Source organism: Diorhabda carinulata, chromosome 2 (assembly GCF_026250575.1).
Source record: "Diorhabda carinulata isolate Delta chromosome 2, icDioCari1.1, whole genome shotgun sequence".
NCBI lineage: Eukaryota > Metazoa > Arthropoda > Insecta > Coleoptera > Chrysomelidae > Diorhabda > Diorhabda carinulata.
Genome location: NC_079461.1, coordinates 20,989,142 through 21,008,970, shown reverse-complemented (window position 1 = coordinate 21,008,970; position 19,829 = coordinate 20,989,142). Strand labels below are relative to the sequence as shown.

Sequence of the window (19,829 nt, the reverse complement as noted above, 5' to 3'; positions counted from 1 at the left end):
AAACACCCAAACCTACATTTTGCCTTTTAAATTTTGGAGGAATTCCAAATTTGTGTCTTATACGCTGATTTTTGTTTCATTTATGGTTGTATAAAAAAATTTTGGGAAAAAACATGATAAAACTACTTTTCTAAAAAATGCCCCTAATTTTTCGAAAATTAATGAAAAATGTGTATATTTATGAGAAAAGTGAAGTAAAATGATCAAAATCATTTAGTATTCTATAGAAATGTTTCTAAAAAAGTTGATATTTGAAAATTTTGAAAATTCAAAACGTAAATTAACCATTAAATATTTTCAAATATGGTTTTTCGAAATAACCAAAGAAAAAGTTGTTTTTTCACGAAACACAAATATTTTTTAGTGACTCAACTATAGTAGTTTTTATATATATATATATATATATATATATATATATATATATATATATTTTGGTTTCAAAGATACTATACAAAAATGTTAATTTTAAAATTATAAAAATACAAGTCTTCAAAAATCACACATTACAAGTCACTTCCATGTTGATGCGTACAACGTCAAATTAATTCGATAAAATTGAACGAATTAACACTCGTATCGATTGTTTTTCACTAAAAAAGTTGAAATTTTAATTTTACCCCAAATTAACCCTTCATAATGGTTCGGTCGCTTTCTGCTTAGTATTAATGAATACCCCACTCATACAGTGTACCAAATTTGTTTTTTTTAAGTTGGAAAATGCAAAAAAAATTAATTTTGCCCCCTATTTTCATATTTTGGGCTTTCTTAATCGCCTCCGCGTAACGTATATAACGTAAATAATCAAAAATTCGTTTTTTTATTTTGGTATTATTTAAAATTGGACGTAGAACTTACCCATATCCTTCTGAGAATATTCATAGCAGGATCAGTCGCCCTTCCCCAACATCTACCACCAGCACCGCTCAATTCACTCAAAACTTTCATTCCACTACATCATTTTTAATCAAATTAAATCACAATTTTAATATTTTTAATATCAACGTGTACAAACCGCACTTTAGTCAACTTCCTCAAGGAAATTCCATTCGGTTAGAATATAAAAAAAATGACACCAGAAGTACGCGAAAGAAAAAAAAAGATGGCGATAGTAAAATACGCGTGTATAAAAGAGAAAGATAGTTATGGTCACTCGCAAAAGGTCGAACGGCTACTGACATATTCCGGCCGGTTATGTAAAAGCAAATGGTATTACTTTGAATGTTCCAAACTGAAACCCGATATAAGACGATTGGATTAATTATACATCGAGATGGTAGAGGTAACTTGCAACTACAAGACGAACCAAGAAAGGGGGACATTACGTATTCTAAATAATTTGTCGTGAATGGATCCAATTACGTAAATATCAGGTTTTCAACTATAATTTTGACATTAATACAAATACAAACTGATATTTTATACAACAATAAACACAGCGAGTTTGATTACTAAAAAAACACAAATATGCGAATGGAAAACGCAAAATATTGCGTTTAAAAAATATCGGATAACAGAGTTTAAACGAGGCCGTACGACCTGCAAGGACCAGCATCACAGTTATCGATCAAATGAGGCGACAACTCCAGAAATATTGAACAAAATCCATTGGATGATCGTCGACTATAAAGCGTGCCAGTAGTCATTTCAAAAAGTGCGCTACATCGCAAATTAACTGAAAATTTGGACATGAGAAAGCTGTGTGCAAGATGGATGCCGCGTTTGTTCAAAATGGAACAAAAACAGCGTCGTGAAGACGTTTCCATCGAGTTTTTGGCATGGTTTTAAAGAAATAAAGCCACGGATGGATCGTGGGTTCATCACTTTACATCCGAATCAAAATAATGGACTGAAAAGGGAGGACCGTCTCCAAAGAAGGCAAAGACCGTTCCATCTGCAAGTTCCATTGACCATCTTGAAGATATGCAACGTTTGAGCTAAGAAATAAAGCCAAAACAACCGCCTTTGATTAAGAAGAAAGTGTTGTTGCTATCTCATACATCCTATTCGCCAGATTTAGCCCACTCTTGCCCCAGACTTTTGTTTCCTTATTTTGACAATTCGGATTAATGGCAAATTAGATTCTTATATTGTTTTAAAAACAAAGAGAATGGAAAAAGATTCGTGAGACAAGTCTGGGATTAAATTTCAACGTGTTATTCTCTGATCTTCTTCTTCAACATGCAAAATTGTCTCTACTGGACTGGAAACATCAAAGGTCCTTATAAAGTCATGAAGTCACAGTTTTTTGAGAACGAACATTGTCGCTCGGTTATTGTCACTTTAGAACGTGATGATTATCGATATATTTTTCACAAAAGTTACAAATTTTTTAGATTTTAATATATACTCAAATAATACTGAGTTTGGCTCTCACGAAGTCTAGAACTGAGTCCAATGGACATTTATTAACAGGTTACCTTAAGACTAGAATCTGCGAAACAAACTCGCATTCAATTGACCAGAAACCGAGTGTTACAGAGCTTACTTGACACGCAGTAGATGAAAAATTTTAGTCATCGTTTAAGAACATATTTGGATGGTGTCATTTTTAAAAAATCATTCCACTTTTATTTAGAATAAAAATTTTTCATACTGTACGTAGTTTTATGTTTTTTGGTCCAATTATGAGACACTTTGTATATCCGTTTAAAGAATTTCTTTAATTTCCTTATTATTATTAAAGTATGGCAACATTGTTTGAACGTGATATCATAATTCCACTCTAAACAGCCACGGTCACGAAATAACAGCTGGCATAGAGTACAGCGTTGTCGGCTTTAAATTATAATTCTATTAAATTATAAACGTTTCTGTAAAATTTTTAATATTACAAAAAAACCGTATTTAAAGCGTAAAAAGGGCCTGACATTAAATACTGTTCATATTGTAGATGTTTATTGAATTATAATCGAATGATAATTTTGATTATTTACCTAATTATATATATGAAAAAAAATTAAATATCATTTGGATACTTCATAGAAAAAAAACATGTTTTTTTAAATGCCAAAGATGAATAGTCATCTATTATTACAATTTTTGAAAATTGATGAAAATAAACATATTTATGGAAAATACGCACAACTGCCTTCATTGAAAACAATATGGCAACATTGTCATTATAACCCGTTATTAAATTATGACCGTTGCTGTTTAAATTCTTGCCGCTACGACATGCATTTTTTATAATGTCAACATACACTGACTGTGGTGAATAAATCGAGCAAGGTTGCTATAAAAAGTGGATATCATGTTAAAATAAAATTTTAAATTAATCTCGTTGTTAATTACCATCGACATAGTTGGAATAATTGAATATCATTCAAATAACTCGTGATTGAAATCGAATACCGTAGCTATCGATCAAAATTAGACGTTTTAGAGATTTTATAAAACCCCGGGAGTTGTGATAAGTATTTGTGATATTAATACGGTACGGTATGTGGATTAAAAAATAGATTTATTTTTATTAATCAGTTATTTTCGCAAATAAATCTTTTTTTCTGCTTACATTGAATTATATATTTATAATGCAACTGCTTTAGAGCAAGTAATAGAATCTATAAGCGAACTCATTGTAATAAATGTGTGAAGATTCTTGGAATTGCTCAGGAAACAGACGGTTGTTTAAGGTCTTTAAGGAGTTTTCCACTATATAGTACAGTCAAATTAGGCGATTTTAAGCTAAAACCTTAAATTAAATTTGGCGGTTTTGATTTTCTTCTGTAAGGTTTTGGGATTCTGAATAAGTATAGCAGCTCTTAACAAAATTATGGGCATGGATTTTCGAAACTTTGGGACTTTATATTCAAAAAAATTTTGAAACGCGAATAACTCGAAAACTATGAGGAATTCGAAAAACACTTCCGTAACAAAAAATGTAGAGTAAAAAATTCTCTACAAAAAAGTATTGTAGGTATTTGTTCCTAACCTCAACTTTTTCACCTTAAAATGGATTTATAATCAAAAAAATTTTGAAACGCGAATAACTCGAAAACTATGAGGAATTCGAAAAAAAATGCGGTAAGAAAAAATGTAGAGTACAAAATTCTTCACAAAAAAAGTATCCCAGGTATTCCTAACCTCAAAATTTTCACCTTAAAATAGTTTTATACACTCAAAAAAATGTTGAAACGCGAATATCTCGAAAATTATGAGGAATTTGAGAAAACTGCGGTAAAAAAATGAACAGCGCTACAGATTGGTCTACAAGCATTTTTTCCTAACCTCAAAATTTTCATATTAAAATGGGTTTATATACTCAAAAACATTCAAAATATTAGTTTTTAAATCGGAAGTATGATTTTCCGGAATCCTTTTTACCTTTTTTGGAATTCTCATATCAAAAAACCCTTTGGGTAAAATTTGATCACAATCACAAAGTTTTTTGTCCCATTTTCAAACCAAAGGAGGGGTAGGTACCCTTTGAAATGTTGAATAATTTTCACTTGAACAAGTTATTTAATTGAAAATTAAACAAAACAGTTGTTGTTCAAGTCCAACAAGAGCTCGGATAAATGCGAGAGGTGGCTGGACAATCAGAAGAAGACTTAATGCATCTAATCTAGAGCCAAACAAGCCAGCTACTGGCCCCGAATTAACCCCAACCCACCGAGCAACCCGTCTATGATTTGCCAGAGGACACGTAACTGTAGCCCTACAGAAGACCTCGGGAAAGATTCGCGTAGTATTGTATAAGAACTAATGTGGCATTTGGAAGAGGTTCCTGGAAATTTTGGGGAACCAAAAACCGAGATTTTTATTGAAATAGCGGTAGAGCGGGGGGATTATCGGCGAACCCATAAATCCTATCGAGCATTTATGGGATGAACTTGGACAAAGAGTTAAGTCTAGAAATCCTGCACAAGCCGTGAAATTGGACCTCAAAACGGCGCTCACTGAAGAAGCATTGAACAAGATCGAAAAAAGTTTTATTCAATCCATGGAAAAGAGATTGAAAACTGTTATTAGGGCAAAAGAAGTTCTTTACCAAAAAAAATTAGCCCAATAACAACATAAATCATTAGAAAGCTAACTTTGAGAGGCTAAAATCAAAAAAAGAATGTAAGCTAGAGATTTTTTTGCTAGAGCGTGCGACTTGATTCGATTTATCCGCTCACGACTGTATATTTGACGTATTTAGTTTACTACAGGGTAATGCATTAGAAATTACCCACATCTTATCATCGTTATTTTCGTTTGATAATAAATATGAATGGAAATATTTCATTTAGCTGTGTTAGAATTTCCGACACGACTGACCTTCAATATCTATTAATATTTCTTTGAAACATATGGCTTGTACTATATAAAATGCCACAGTCGACTGAATTCAACATATTTGATTTCATCGAAGTCGATCTTGTGGAAAAAGTCCAGTTTTTTTATTTGTTATAAACAAGCGCAGATGATACAGTCAAATTCGTTAGAGATGCTTTTAGTTAAGTTCCTGGCCTAATCTAGATATGGTGGTAGAAAAATACAACTGTAGTTTGAAGATGCCACATTGTTTAAACATTTAAACAAATTTAAAGCACATCTGCATCTCTAAAAATTTAGAGAAAACATGTAATATCTGGATAACGGTAAGGTTTAGGTATAGTATACATGAATTTGCTTTATTTTTTACTCCTGAATGCATTAAAATAGAAAAAACCGGGTGGTTCTATTTAAAAAAATAAAGAAATTTGATATTTATGAAGTTAAACTTTGAACACTTTTTATACACACCCTATATAAAATAAAAAAATTTTCAACATAAATTCAAATACGTCTGATTTTGCTAAAAGCAACCGAATAAAAATCATTCTCATATTTTTAAGGGTATTCACCTAAAAAAATAATTTGTAACGGTCTGCAACGGTCAAATTTCTTAGATAAAAATTAATAACTCAGAAAGTATGCATTTTTTAAAAAAAGTTTTCAAACAAAAGTATACCAAAATTTTACGCAGATTTCAAAAGTGTATTAATATACAGGGTGTTCTATTTAAAATAACAAAGTTATAGTCATCTTCCAGTAGAACCGGAAGTCGGTCATCTTTGAAAATATTTTATTTAAAAAGTTCGTATCCGAAAACCGAAACGTAGAAATTTTCATGATTTTACTATAAGTATTCTGCCAGATACAGATAGTTTTAGCCCTGTATATATCACAACCCTTAACCGGCCTCTTGAATCCCTCTAAAATCCCAACAATTTCACGAATTTATATCGAACCAACTCAATTAAATTTTATTTCTAGGAGAGGCCTACTAAACGACCAACAACAGATGATTATTTTTGTGTCAAGTTAATCAGAGGTCACTATAAAAAAAATTACGTAAAGTGTGAATCATTGTACGTGGCATTGAACAATAAAAAAATGCCGTTTTTTTTTTCAATATATATATTGAATAAGGGAGTGTATCTAATAAATGAAATCAATTTTTACCATCATAGTACAGAGTGTAAAAATCTGTAGACACAAACACGTAAATCGTCGTTATATTCAATTCGATATTTAACTTTGAGTGATTCATAATCAAGACAGTAGATCGAAAGGTTAAAACTATCAATTTCCATAAACCACAATTTGGTCAAACTACAAGACCTGAACGAAGACATTGTAAGCAATTTCCTCTCCATTCTCCAAGCAATAGCTGCATTCCAAATCATCCATGATGCCTACAACATGGAAACTGCTTCTTGGCAAGGAAAGCAGAAGACCCAACTGTTTGTGCCTCATCTTGTCTCATACCAGGCGTTTCCATCTGTCTCTTTAACGACTCTCTTACGAGCAAACTTCTCAGAGAAGTTACAGCTACACCAAGAATGAGTTATGAGCTCGTTGGTAGTTTTGCTGATCCCAATCTCTTCTTTGCTCGACGACCAAATTCGAGTTGCTCCAACGCGAACAAAGTTTTGACAATCTCATGTTTTTTGATGTTTTTTGACAAAACAACCGATTTTGGACAAACATTCGGAAAACCACTCGATGTGGTGTTTCATCACCAAAAGTCGGGACACCGCTGTTAGTTTAATCCACGTCATAGACAAAGTTAAAGTTACTGTTTTATTCACGGATAAGTTTGATTAGGTTTATAACACTTAAATGACCGAGAAAAAAGGAAAGAGATTATCAGGGGAGGGATTTGTTCATTCTAGACTTGAACTGAACTGATTTCGTAGATAATCAGTCACTGCCTGCTCGAAGATACATCGACGAAGAGCTCCTAGAGGCGGTGATCCCAATACTCGGAACAAATGGTGATCACTGGCCTGCATGATCGTCCTCTTCCTTTTGGTGACTTAGATCTGCCGATGGAGGGCGTCCGGAATTTAATTTCTTCGATGACCAGCATAAGCAGAAGACCCAACTGTTTGTGTCTCATCTTGTCTGAGCAAATTTCTCATAGACGTTAAAGCTACACCAAGAATGAGTTCTGAGCTCGTTAGTAGTTTTGCTGATTCCAGTCTCTTCGTCGCTCGACAACCAGGTTCCCAAACGAGCTGGATCCTGCAGTTTTAACTCACTATGTACTGTTTTGCACACAACGCCAATCCAAAGGATTACTAGTTCGAATGTTATGAATAAGGACATCATTTTTAAACGTCTACCTCATTGGAAGATGGTAGCGTGTTTTAAAATTAACAAATATCTGTTCTTCCGTAGAATATTGCTCCCTTTCCAGTTTTTTATATATCAAGTGATGCTATAATTCAGTATAAAGGTCTTCGAGTCCAACATTCACTGTTTTTTAGTTTGTTAACTGACAATGATGCCTTTTGGTCATTACTCATCAAAATGTTTGAACAAACACCTATACCGTCCTTAAAGTTCAATTTATATCGTAACCTCCAAAGAGAGAAGATCCAAAATAAATTCAAGGACTTTTGTTGGAGTAGGATTAACTCTATCACCATCCTATGTTTCCTTATGTAAAAAGAATGGGAAAAAGCTCGTGGATTTGACCTCATCACTGAAGCAACTTCCATGAAAAGATGCAGAGGTTATTATCATACCTAAGCCAGATAAACCTCCCGAGGATGTTACATTCTACGAACCCATCTGTTAACTGTCAGTTATTTCGAAATTGTGAGAAAAATTGCTACTTAAGAGACTAAAACATATAATAGAGGAAAGGAGCATCATTCCACTAAATCATCGACCTAGTTCATAGAATCACGGACATAATCAGCTGATTCCACAAGCTTGCATTTGACGTTCTGGGCGTCTGCAGGCGGAAGAGCGACCTTTCTTCTATGATCTAAGTTGTCCAAGTTTCTGGTCAACTCTGATTCGCCGAATTGCTCTGTTCTGTATTGAATTGAGCAACCTAAGGATATGCTTGAGATCCGAGCTCCAAATGTACGAGCCTCATTCCAAATATCGACGAATCTGATTCTTATAGAGAATTAGAAGTTGTTGGGGAGCTTATAGCTCTTTGGTTACAAATAAGTCTCTAAGTTTTTTAATCTCAACACCCAACAAGCGATTTTGTGGCGACTAGTTCTTTTAGAGTTTTTTTTTATAATAAAAAAAGGCCATAGTAATTTAAGGTCGTGGATTATAACGAATATTTCATTCACCAGCCAAGATTTGTAAGAATGAAATCAAAACCACAGTTATGTGTCATTGAAATCCATCCTGTTTTGTTTGATAACATTCTTTTAGATAAATCAGTCGACACAAAGAAAATCTTGAACATTACGTAGATATAAATAAATGGTAACTATATACGAGGGTTATCCGAAATATTTTTTATCTCTACAATAAGAAATCTGTATTTGTCGATAGGATTTGGAAATACACAGCAAAAAAACTTACACTTTAATTTTTTTGGATTGAAAACTTATTGTTAGTAATCGGGTGTTTCAATTAAGCCTTTTCTATCATCAATAGACGTGGAATTTTTTATTTCGCTCCATAATCATGGTTATTTCAAAAGAAGACATATACAGAGCTGATGCCGCTTGAGGTAGCGAAGTCTACCATTCACCATGCACTTCGACGTTTCCAAAAGACTGGTAGTTACGATTGGAGGGTTGAGGTTCGGTATGGACTTGAAACTTTTATTCACGGATCAGTTTGAGGTCTATAACACTTAAATGATCGAAAAAAAAGGAAAAAGATGATCAGAGGAGGGATTTGTTCATTCTAGACTTGAACTGAACCTATTTCGTTGTTAATGAGTCTCTGATCGAAGATATATCGACGAAGAGCTCCTAGAGGCGGGGATCCCAATACTCGAAACAAATGGTGATCACTGGCCTGCACGATCGTACTCTTCCTCCTGGTAACTTAGATCTGCCGATGGAGTGCGTCCGAAATTTAATTTCTTCGATGACCAGCATAACCTGATAAAAATTTTTCGATAAAATTTTGAAGCTTACCTGTAATCTAATATCCAAGGGTGGTTGAGATATCGATTGCGACGACGATCTTTGCGCTGCGTCTAATTCCATATCTGATCCGGAATTTGGCGAATGGAATACGCTATCATGGGACAGACTAAGTCCCGGGTGCATAGACGTCGAGGATCTATCACAAAAAGAAAATATTAAACTGTTTAATCCTAAAAGTTTCGACAGAAAACACCACAAAACAAAGAAAACATCAATATTTTGTAAACCCAAAGAAATATTCTCAGAAAAAGTTCTGGCTTTGTCTCCTGTTGCAAAATTTAGCAGAAAATATTTCGCAACTGCTGAATGAATGATCGGCCATTTTGATCGTTGAAAAATTTACTTTAAAACTCAACTATAAACTAAAAAAACGATTTGAAAAACATATTGTTGGAGGGCTTTGTGTCTGTTATTTAAGCAGTGGTAGTATTATAGAAAATATTGGTACAAATAACGTGTAGGGCAGTGTAGTGGTTCATAATTACCTTATTAAATCATTCACAATTTCAAGGAAAACAAAGTAGCACAGATATTCAGAATATTCAATCGTATAAAAATGAGAAACAAATAGAAAGAAAATTGATTATGTCATCGATAATCGAATGTGGTTTATCTTATAGATATTAACTGATAATATTTATCAATATCATACTGTTTAAATTTGTTTTTTTTTTTAACTTGCAATTATCTATAAAGAGAAAGTACCACAAAGACTCAAATTAGAAAAAAAAAACGCAAATGCGGTAGTTTTTGGTTGATTTATTTGCTCAAACGTTGATAGCTTTTCTTTTTCAAGATGGTCAATGAAAATTATCCCACGCGCATCCCAAAAAACCAACTCCGTGACCTTCCCTGCATATGGAACGATCTTTGAAGCCAATTTTTCCTTTTCAGTCCATTCCGATGTAAAGTGATGGACCCACGATCCATCCGTGGCTTTATTTCTTAGGAACCATGCCAAAAACTCGATGGAAACATCTGTTTTTGTTCCATTTTGAGCAAACACTTTCTCATGTACAAATTTTCAATGGCCTCGTACAACCTCTACCAACACCATCTCAAGGTCAACCCAGGTACTTCTGGGACCATCAACTTCATACCCTATTCATAATCAAATGAGAAATGTTATGGTGAGACCATGGGTGGTGGAATGGTGAAGATGTTGGTTGTAAAACTGCCTCTCATTCACTTTATAGAAACAAAGAGAGGCTAATTCATATAAAAAAATTAAATCCAGATTGTCTGACAGGTCATCAAAGGATTCTTGAATTTTTAAAGCTGGAAAGCAATAACCAAATGCTTAGCACGATGGACGTAGACATCCCAATCGCTAATCATGGGTCAATAAAGATCTTTCGCAATCCCGAAATGCATCTTTCTGGTGATCAGATGGTTCGAAACTAGTTTTAAGAGTTGGACTGGGCAATTTTGGAACTTTATACCACAAGAAAATACTAGTTTTAAGGCAGAATTGGTAGCAATAAACTTATGTGCTTATGAGCGTTTGAGTAGAAACTGCTCTTTAGATTTTCACCAATGGCCAAACGGCCTTGAAGGCTATATCTTTCGCTATTTGAAAATAGCTTTTAATACAACTAACAAATGGTTTGGAATAAAAAAAAGTGGATACTGAAGGCTACAACTGCCCAATATTGATCTAGCTTTAGCTTTCAAAATTCCTATAGGGAACGGGAAGATAAAGACAGAGGGGAGATCAAGAATTCTTGATGACTATGCGCCTGCTCATTCTGCCTCCTTCAAGCTCGACAACTTGTCAAAAAAAAACAAGTTCACAGTCACCCCAGCTAACCTACAGCCCAGATCACGCACCACTAGACTTTTTTTTTGTTCCCTCGAATCAAAAGATCGCTCAAAGGCCTTTTCGAAGATCCTGGACGATATTAGAGCCCTTGCAACAAGATCGCCGAAAGGCATCCACTTCTAGGAGGTCTATGCAAAGAGTTTGTTTAAATTAATTACTTACCGTCTTCTTTCTTCCTCGGTGACGGAAAGCTCGCTGGTAGACCTGCTACGTAGAGCGTCCTTGCCCAATTCCGTAACTTCCACGACAACGACTTCATCGCTGGTTTTATGTTTCCTTTTAAACCATCTTATCGGGTTCCAAAATTTCCTTTTTGACGTCACTGCGACAAAAGGAAAATCTTGCTTATAGTGAAGAATAATCAGTTTAAGGATAACTAATTGGAAACCAGGGCAATAATAAAAAAAAAGAAACTATTGAGGTAACTAGAAAGAAATGATTGTGTTTGATAGAAACTAAGTTTGGTTGGCAGACAGAAATGACGAGGCTAAATACAAAAAAGACATCGATAAATAAGAAGAAATACGGGAAACTTGATGTAGAATGTAAATATCGTGAAGAAGAAAGGCATCACAGATAATGCTAATAATTCATGGTTACCGCCAAGTTTCAGTCACATGAGTGCCAAAACTTCTGAATTTTGATCTGAAATTCACACAAGATTTTCCTACAGCGGTTTGAAGTGGAAGTAGAAAAGTTATCGCACCGAATATTCGCCACAAACGAGACTTGGAGTGGGGGAAGACGTGCCAGTTGAAACTGGCGCACTATCCTACTAAAATAGACGTTGAAACCTGTCTACGCCAGACCGCATGCTTACGATGAATACTTCGAACGAATTGGGTTAGGAAACATCCTCCTTATAGTCCCGATTTGGCGCCATGCGATAATTATTTATTTAGTTAATTGAAAAAGACACGAGGTTTTCAGGAAAAAGGCACGCGAAAGTTTCCAAAGAGGCGGCAAAAGTATGACGAAAACTATATAGAAAAACTGTGAATAATCACAGCTCTGTAATTTATTAGAATGAATCCATCTGTCATATTTTCGTAAAATTTTGACAGATGACATTAGAAACATGGCCAAAAACAAAGAAAATAATCACCATAAAAAAATTAATAACTCAAAAATTATGCATTTTTCGAATAAAGTTATCAGATAAAATTATACTAAAATTTTACGTAGATTTCAAAAATATATGAATATACAGGGTGTTTCATTTGAAATAAAAGTTACAATCGACTTCCGGCACAGATGGTTTTAACTCGTCGTGGGACACACTGTATAACAAAACTAAACGTATTTATTTTCTTTATATAATACCCTTTGATTTAATGTTTATGTACTCACGATTTCATTATTAAAAACATAAAACAACACGTACAACTGTATCTCGATTTAGCTAGCGAGTATTTTCTGTTTCCCATATCGACACAACAAACACCAAGCTTCGACTCTAAGGGGACACATGGATGTGGCGGACACGCGGTTCAGTTGGGCAAGTAGCGTGGGATGATGCTTTTTTTATTGTTTACTTTTTGAACAATGAATTTTCCGATACGCTGACGAAATTATTCATGTGGTAAAGTACTACTAATAGTACGGTATATCCGCAGTAAAATAGAAGAAATGACGCTAGAAGTGGAATATCCACAATTTATTTCTAGCGCCCTCTAGTTCTGTTATCACCACAAAGTATCAAAATATTTAAATTGTATTAAACTGTATTATACTCTACTATTATTCCTTGAAAACTACAATAGATGTCGCATAAATGATTAATGTATATTCAAATTATACTAAATCGAATGATTAATTATTATAGAATGGATATCAAGTTATGGAATTTCTTTATTGAATTATCATTTTATACAAAAAATATTTATTTTTTGTTAATTATACTAGCGCCATCTGTTAAATAATGACAACATTTGAAATTACACTTTCCTGCTTTAGAATTATAGACATATGAAAATTTTAAGTTGATCGAGTATAGAGAAGAAAATATTTTTGAATTTTTGTCCATGGGATCATTGTTTTAGAAGTACGAGGCTTTAAAGTTGCTCAAGTATGAATGAAAAACATATCCTTGTTTGAAAAATCACTTAGGCTCTAATAATAGGAATATTCAGCTGAAATTTGAACGAGATGTTCTTAAAGGACCATCGTATAATAAAAAAAAAACAGGACATTGCTAATAGTTGTGGTTTTGGAAATACGAGGCTCTAAAGTTGCTCAAGTATGAATGAAAAACATATGCTTGTTTGATAAATCACTCGGGCTCTAATAATTGAAATATTGAGCTGAAATTTGAACGAGATGTTCTTAAAGGACCATTGTATAATGAAAAAAATCAGGACATTGCTAATAGTTGTGGTTTTGGAAATACGAGGCTCTAAAGTTACTCAAGTATGAATGAAAAACATATGCTTGTTTGATAAATCACTCAGGCTCTAATAATTGAAATATTGAGCTGAAATTTGAACGAGATGTTCTTAAAGGACCATTGTATAATGAAAAAAATCAGGACATTGCTAATAGTTGTGGTTTTGGAAATACGAGGCTCTAAAGTTACTCAAGTATGAATGAAAAACATATGCTTGTTTGATAAATCACTCAGGCTCTAATAATTGAAATATTGAGCTGAAATTTGAACGAGATGTTCTTAAAGGACCATTGTATAATGAAAAAAATCAGGACATTGCTAATAGTTGTGGTTTTGGAAATACGAGGCTCTAAAGTTACTCAAGTATGAATGAAAAACATATGCTTGTTTGATAAATCACTCAGGCTCTAATAATTGAAATATTGAGCTGAAATTTGAACCAGATTTTCTTAAAGGACCATTGTATAATGAAAAAAATCAGGACATTGGTAATAGCCGTGGTTTCGGAAATACGAGGCTATAAAGTTGTCCAAGTATGAATGAAAAACATATGCTCGTTTAAAAAATCACCCAGGCTCTAATAATTGGAATATTGAGCTGAAATTTGAACGAGATGTTCTTAAAGGACCATTGTATAATGAAAAAAATCAGGACATTGCTAATAGTTGTGGTTTTGGAAATACGAGGCTCTAAAGTTACTCAAGTATGAATGAAAAACATATGCTTGTTTGATAAATCACTCAGGCTCTAATAATTGAAATATTGAGCTGAAATTTGAACCAGATTTTCTTAAAGGACCATTGTATAATGAAAAAAATCAGGACATTGGTAATAGCCGTGGTTTCGGAAATACGAGGCTATAAAGTTGTCCAAGTATGAATGAAAAACATATGCTCGTTTAAAAAATCACCCAGGCTCTAATAATTGGAATATTGAGCTGAAATTTGAACGAGATGTTCTTAAAGGACCATTGTATAATGAAAAATATCAGGACATTGGTAATAGCCTTGGTTTCGGAAATACTAGGCTCTAAAGTTCCTCGAGTATAAATGAAAAATATATACTCGTTTAAAAAATCACTCAGGCTCTAATAATTGGAATTTACCGATACAAAAATCTCATTCTGAGCAGGGCGTCGACTGTCTACCAAATGTGATAAGTTTAATTATACCGTCATTTATCTATATTCTCATCTGTTTGATGCTGGACAAGGTTATATTGAGAAAAAATAATGATGTAAAGGTCTAAAAAAAATAACATACCATTATAATATGCGTAATCAGTACTGACTTCGTAGCTGCTGATTGATCTTATCAAACGCATTTTTTTTAAACTTTTCCGCGTTCACCGCTTTGTTAAAAACTGTTTAAATTGTTCAAAAATATCAGTAATTTCGAGATAAATATGATATCAGATCATTCAGTGCATTTTTATCAGTTTACTGTCGTAATCTTTCCGATTAACAACCACCGGATTATTTTTATGTTATTACCAAAAAAATAGTTCACATTTTTACACAAAAACTACAACAATGCCCTCTATATTTAAGGGAACGTACAATGTATTGATGAGAAGCTGTCTTCGCAGTCAAGATTGACACCATTATAAACGAAATATCAAAAATTTTTATCCAAACGTACGAAATCAAGTTCTTTTTTCCTCATTTTTCTTGGAAACGGTGAATTTTATCGTGAAAATATATCAAACAAAAGTTGTAGATCATACAATTTTTTGTACGACTCACCATTCGTAATTGAATGATTATTATGTGCGTTTATGTATCACCTTGTACAATTTCGTGACGTACCCAGAGTATACGACAATAAGCAAAAATTCTCATGAATAATTTAAATTGGAAAACATCCAATTTTATAATTAGAAATAGCACAGATATGACCAGAATATAATTTACAAAGTTTGCATTCGATTTTAAAATACTTGTGAGAATGTAGGGCAGGATTTAGTCCAAAATTATCGACTGTTTTTTCTCTAATTACTCACCATTTTTTTCCGTATCGGAATCGAAATCTTGGAGAGGTGATGAATCTCGAACGCAAGACATTAAACTCAGGGGACTCGCCCCAGAGTGTGTCCCGACAGCTGCCGATGACATCTAGAATTCAAATAAAACGTAGTTTACCATTGAAATATTGGTAATGGTAAAGCAAAAAATTCACCATGGATATGAATAAATTGCAATAAAGCGTCCGCAATTGAGCTTTTCCATCACGACAACGCTCAATTTTCATTTGCATGAGAAATATTTAGCAGAGGTTCGAGGTTAGTCCCAGAAGTACCTGGTCCAACAAAGAAAACACAAAAATTTTGTAAAAAATTTATTTATTCTTCAACGCAATCGCCTTTTAGCTAAAATTTTTTTAATAAGAATCTTCAAGCTTCATTAACCACCATTTTTTCATGTCCGGGAACAGAAAACAATCCAAGGGGGCTGAATCTGCGAATAGGGTGCCTGAAGTAGCAATTCAAACTTTTAAATCATCAATTTTGGCCATTGGTGCATTGTCTTGATGAAACAACACCAACACGGCTGTTTTTGCTTGATTTCTACGCTCAAACGTTGCATAATACTCGTCATTCATGGTTTTTACTTTTTTTCCTCAATGAAAATTATCACACGCACATCCCAAAAACCCAATGCCATGACCTTGCCTGCAGATGGAACTGTCTTTGAAGCCGATTTTTCCTTTTTCAGTCCATATTTTGATTCGGATGTAAAGTGATGGATCCACGATCCATCCGTGGCTTTATTTCTTTGAAACCATGCCAAAGACTCGATGGAAACGTGACACCCATCTTGCACACAGCTTTCCCATGTCCAAATTTCCAATGTACCTCACTTTTTTAAATACCTACTAGCGCACTTTCAATCGTCGTCACCTCATTAGTTCGACCATTGCCATTTTGGTCTTCGCAGGTCGTACGGCCTCATTTAAACACCTCTAGGTCGGACCAAGTACTTCTGGGACCACAGTATAACCAAGTCCAAGTGGTGTCAGACTCGATAAATATTTATAAAAATTGAATCAGAGCTAAAGAGTTTGAAATTGGATTGGTATTCAGTGCTCCGAAGTATTTTTTACCAAGTTTGGTCAATGTTTGACAATATCTGTCAAGTAACTTGTTCTGATACCAAAACACACAAAACCTTTCCTGCCGATTGCGTTTGACTTTCTGGCAATGAAGCTTCGGACGAGCTTCTGGCATCTGGCGGATCCAGTTTCTGCTTAAGTTCTTTCAATTTTGCCATGGGAAGATTCAGGAATACGTTCACAAGTTCACGAATAAATCTTCAAGTAAAGCCATTATCTTGCGTGGAAAAACCGCTTTATTGCTCGAATCTCACACGTCCACAGCGCAAGACATTGTTGTCGGACTTAACCTAACACCTTCTCTCTAAGCTGTGGTTTATTAGGAACCTTACTTTTGGTACAGCCCTTGTGAATTATTCGAGAATGACGTAAATTCATATATAAACAAACAATTCTGTTCATTATCTTTGAGAAAAATCTTGATAATTCGCAGAAATATATTTTTTTATCTAAATACATCCCCGAACGTCATGGAAGCAAGGTCATGGATCTACGGGGTTGAGGTCGTACACGCTGTATCGATCTCGACCTCGGCTGGGAGAAAAGCAGATTTGCGAACGATTCCAAACAAAAAATCTCTAAGGATAACTCAATAATAGAGTCTGGATGATAATCAGAGGTGGGGAGTGAAATTATTGTAGCGGGAAATAAGTTTATAGTCGTCATATTATAGGGTCAACGAATTGAGAGCAGAATACAAAAGTTTTTATTTATAGTTTTTTTAGTGCGAAAATAAACAACTATAATGATCTGTTGACCCTCGTGAATGTCCTAGGAATGAATTAGATACACTACCGCATACGTGCAGAAATTTTCCACCGTTAATTTAAGAAGTTTCTACAATGTTCTAGAATTATATGAAGCATCCAACAAAACCGAAAAAAATCAGATAGAATCTCTCCTACACGGATCCGTTGAACCTCCCTCCTAAGACGCTAATGCAAAGGACGCCTAATTTTATGGGCTTAATCCAAGGTGGAAGCCCTGATCAGACTTCGGGTAACCTGGCGAAAGTCCAGCAAAAGCAACGACCACGACAAATCCACCTCTACCCTCGACAACTTTGAACAAATAGGATCCACGAAAACCTCAACTCCAAATGCATCGATCTCTATCGATGTCGAAGCTCTGAAGAAGGTCAAGACTGCCGAGACGTCTCAGGGCTTAACGTCCCCGGATCATAAGATTACTTCGACTTCGAACCCTCCTTCATCCAGGACTTTATAACTCGAAGGGTTTAAGAGGCCAAGAGACCCTGGTATACATCCGTCGAACAAGCCAAGTTTCTTGATCGGTACTGAACGATTGAATAAAACAGATTAATATCTACAATTATTCAGGCTTGGTAATTGATACGACAAGGTGTTTTTAAGTAGATTCAAACGCACTAAAACTTTCCCGAACGGGTACACAACTACACGCCATCTAACGGCACCGGTTATAACTTAATGCAACGGAAACTCTAACTTCGTGGATTTTGTTCCGTTTACCTTCAGTCTCTAAAGACGATAACTTGGTTATCGAAACGCGCATCGGACAGTGTAATCGTGAGTGTTGGTGTAGTGGTAGTTTAAACAGTGTATTCAGTACGAACTATGTTCCAGAAGTTAACTATAACTGGTCAGAGGTTTCAAGACGGAAATTTTCTACTAATAGATATTTAAAAAGTTTCTACAATGTTCTAGAATTAGTATACCAAGCAGGAGCTTACACGGAGATGTATTTAACTTTAGAACGTTAGAATATTTTATCCGGAAACGCCTATGTGACCACTTGATAGTAGTTTGGGTGAAACGCGCGTCTGATGTCCTTGAACTTGAATCGTTTCGAAATAAATGGGGGTGGGAATCCGGGAACGGCCCGCGCGGGATATTCGTTCGTTGACTTTTTCAATTTAGTTGCATATACTCACTGTAACTCCTTGATGATTTTTTAATCTTTTTCGTAAAACCGAACTTCCATCGTGGTATCTGTAAAAGAAAACAATTTTTATCGAAAAATTGTATATACGAGGAGATTTCGATAAATAATTAATCTACAAAAGTGGATATTTCAATAAAATTCGATACACTAGCTATACTCCAACATCTTTAATCTTAAAAATACATTTTCGTAGTGGAAATTTATGTTTTGATTGTTTCTTAAATCTCCGGTATGTACTAGTGAATCCATGTATGTTTAAACAATGTCCAATACTGCTTTAGAATGTTTTTCCTTTTAATTCAATTGTATGCGTATATACTTAGCATGCCACCCCACGCCACGCCACAAATCAAAATGTAACCTACGCGTGTTAAAATGTATAAACGCCCGTCCATTACCTTTATATGCCAATCTATGGAATATGGAAAAGTTTAATCGTATTCGATTTGTATTAAAAATTGACTCGAAATACAACAAAAGTTGTTAATAGAAATTGTGCACAATATAGAGATAGCCATGGAGCATGGGAAGTGCTCTAATGCTCTAATTTTCCTGTTTAAAATTATAGAATAGAATGAGCGTGTAGTCACGTGACGTGTTAACATATGTGTACACAAGAATGTACCACGTGAACCGTCGCATAGCGTGGAGTGGCGTGTTGCTGGATTACAGAACTACGAGTCGAATCCAATCGAAATTTTGACAGTAGCCGTTTACCAAAACTATGACATAGAAAAATTTAATTAAAATTCATGTTTAACCCTCGTATCATATCAAGATGCAAGCAATTACGATTCGATTAGTCTATTTCCGACAGCAATTTATTGAATCCTGATTAGAATAACATAATAATAATTATTATTCATTTCGAACACTGCGATTATGTTTTCTTTTGAGTTAACGCATGTTTTTTTGTAACCAGCTTGTTGACATCGAGAGAAAGTATTTAATCGATTACGTAGGGCAATAAAATGATTTGAAAATGTTTTTTAATGTATCGGGTGGGCAAATAACAACTAACGTCGACCATATAGATAATACTAAATCTTCAACGAATTCTTGAAACTTCATTATGATACCTCGTAGCCGTTTAACCTCTAAAATAGGAATCTCGTACAAAAAATTAGAATCGGCCAAAATATCCCGATGAATTTGACGGATACAAATTGTAAAACGAGCTTAACGAAAGTTCTGTAACTGTC

At 34.4% G+C, this 19,829-nt stretch overlaps 1 protein-coding gene across 8 annotated transcripts in view; it reads right to left on the bottom strand.

Annotated features, from left to right (window-relative positions):
- LOC130903796 (uncharacterized) overlaps nucleotides 1–19,829 on the bottom strand; it is a 50,279-nt gene that overhangs the window by 20,805 nt on the left and 9,645 nt on the right. For 2 of the 8 annotated variants that reach the window (XM_057816128.1, XM_057816124.1), the window contains exons 2-5: nucleotides 18,617–18,674; nucleotides 15,596–15,707; nucleotides 11,371–11,530; nucleotides 9,375–9,522 (exon numbers count right to left, since the gene is read on the bottom strand). In XM_057816128.1, coding sequence (XP_057672111.1) covers nucleotides 9,375–9,522; nucleotides 11,371–11,530; nucleotides 15,596–15,707 — 420 coding nt within the window. In that variant the 5' untranslated portion in view covers nucleotides 18,617–18,674. Of the gene's footprint in view, nucleotides 1–855; nucleotides 1,182–9,374; nucleotides 9,523–9,871; nucleotides 9,976–11,370; nucleotides 11,531–12,558; nucleotides 12,652–14,856; nucleotides 14,959–15,595; nucleotides 15,708–18,616; nucleotides 18,675–19,829 lie in introns of those variants that run through there. The other 6 variants (XM_057816125.1, XM_057816126.1, XM_057816129.1 and 3 more) reach the window with 6 other exon arrangements.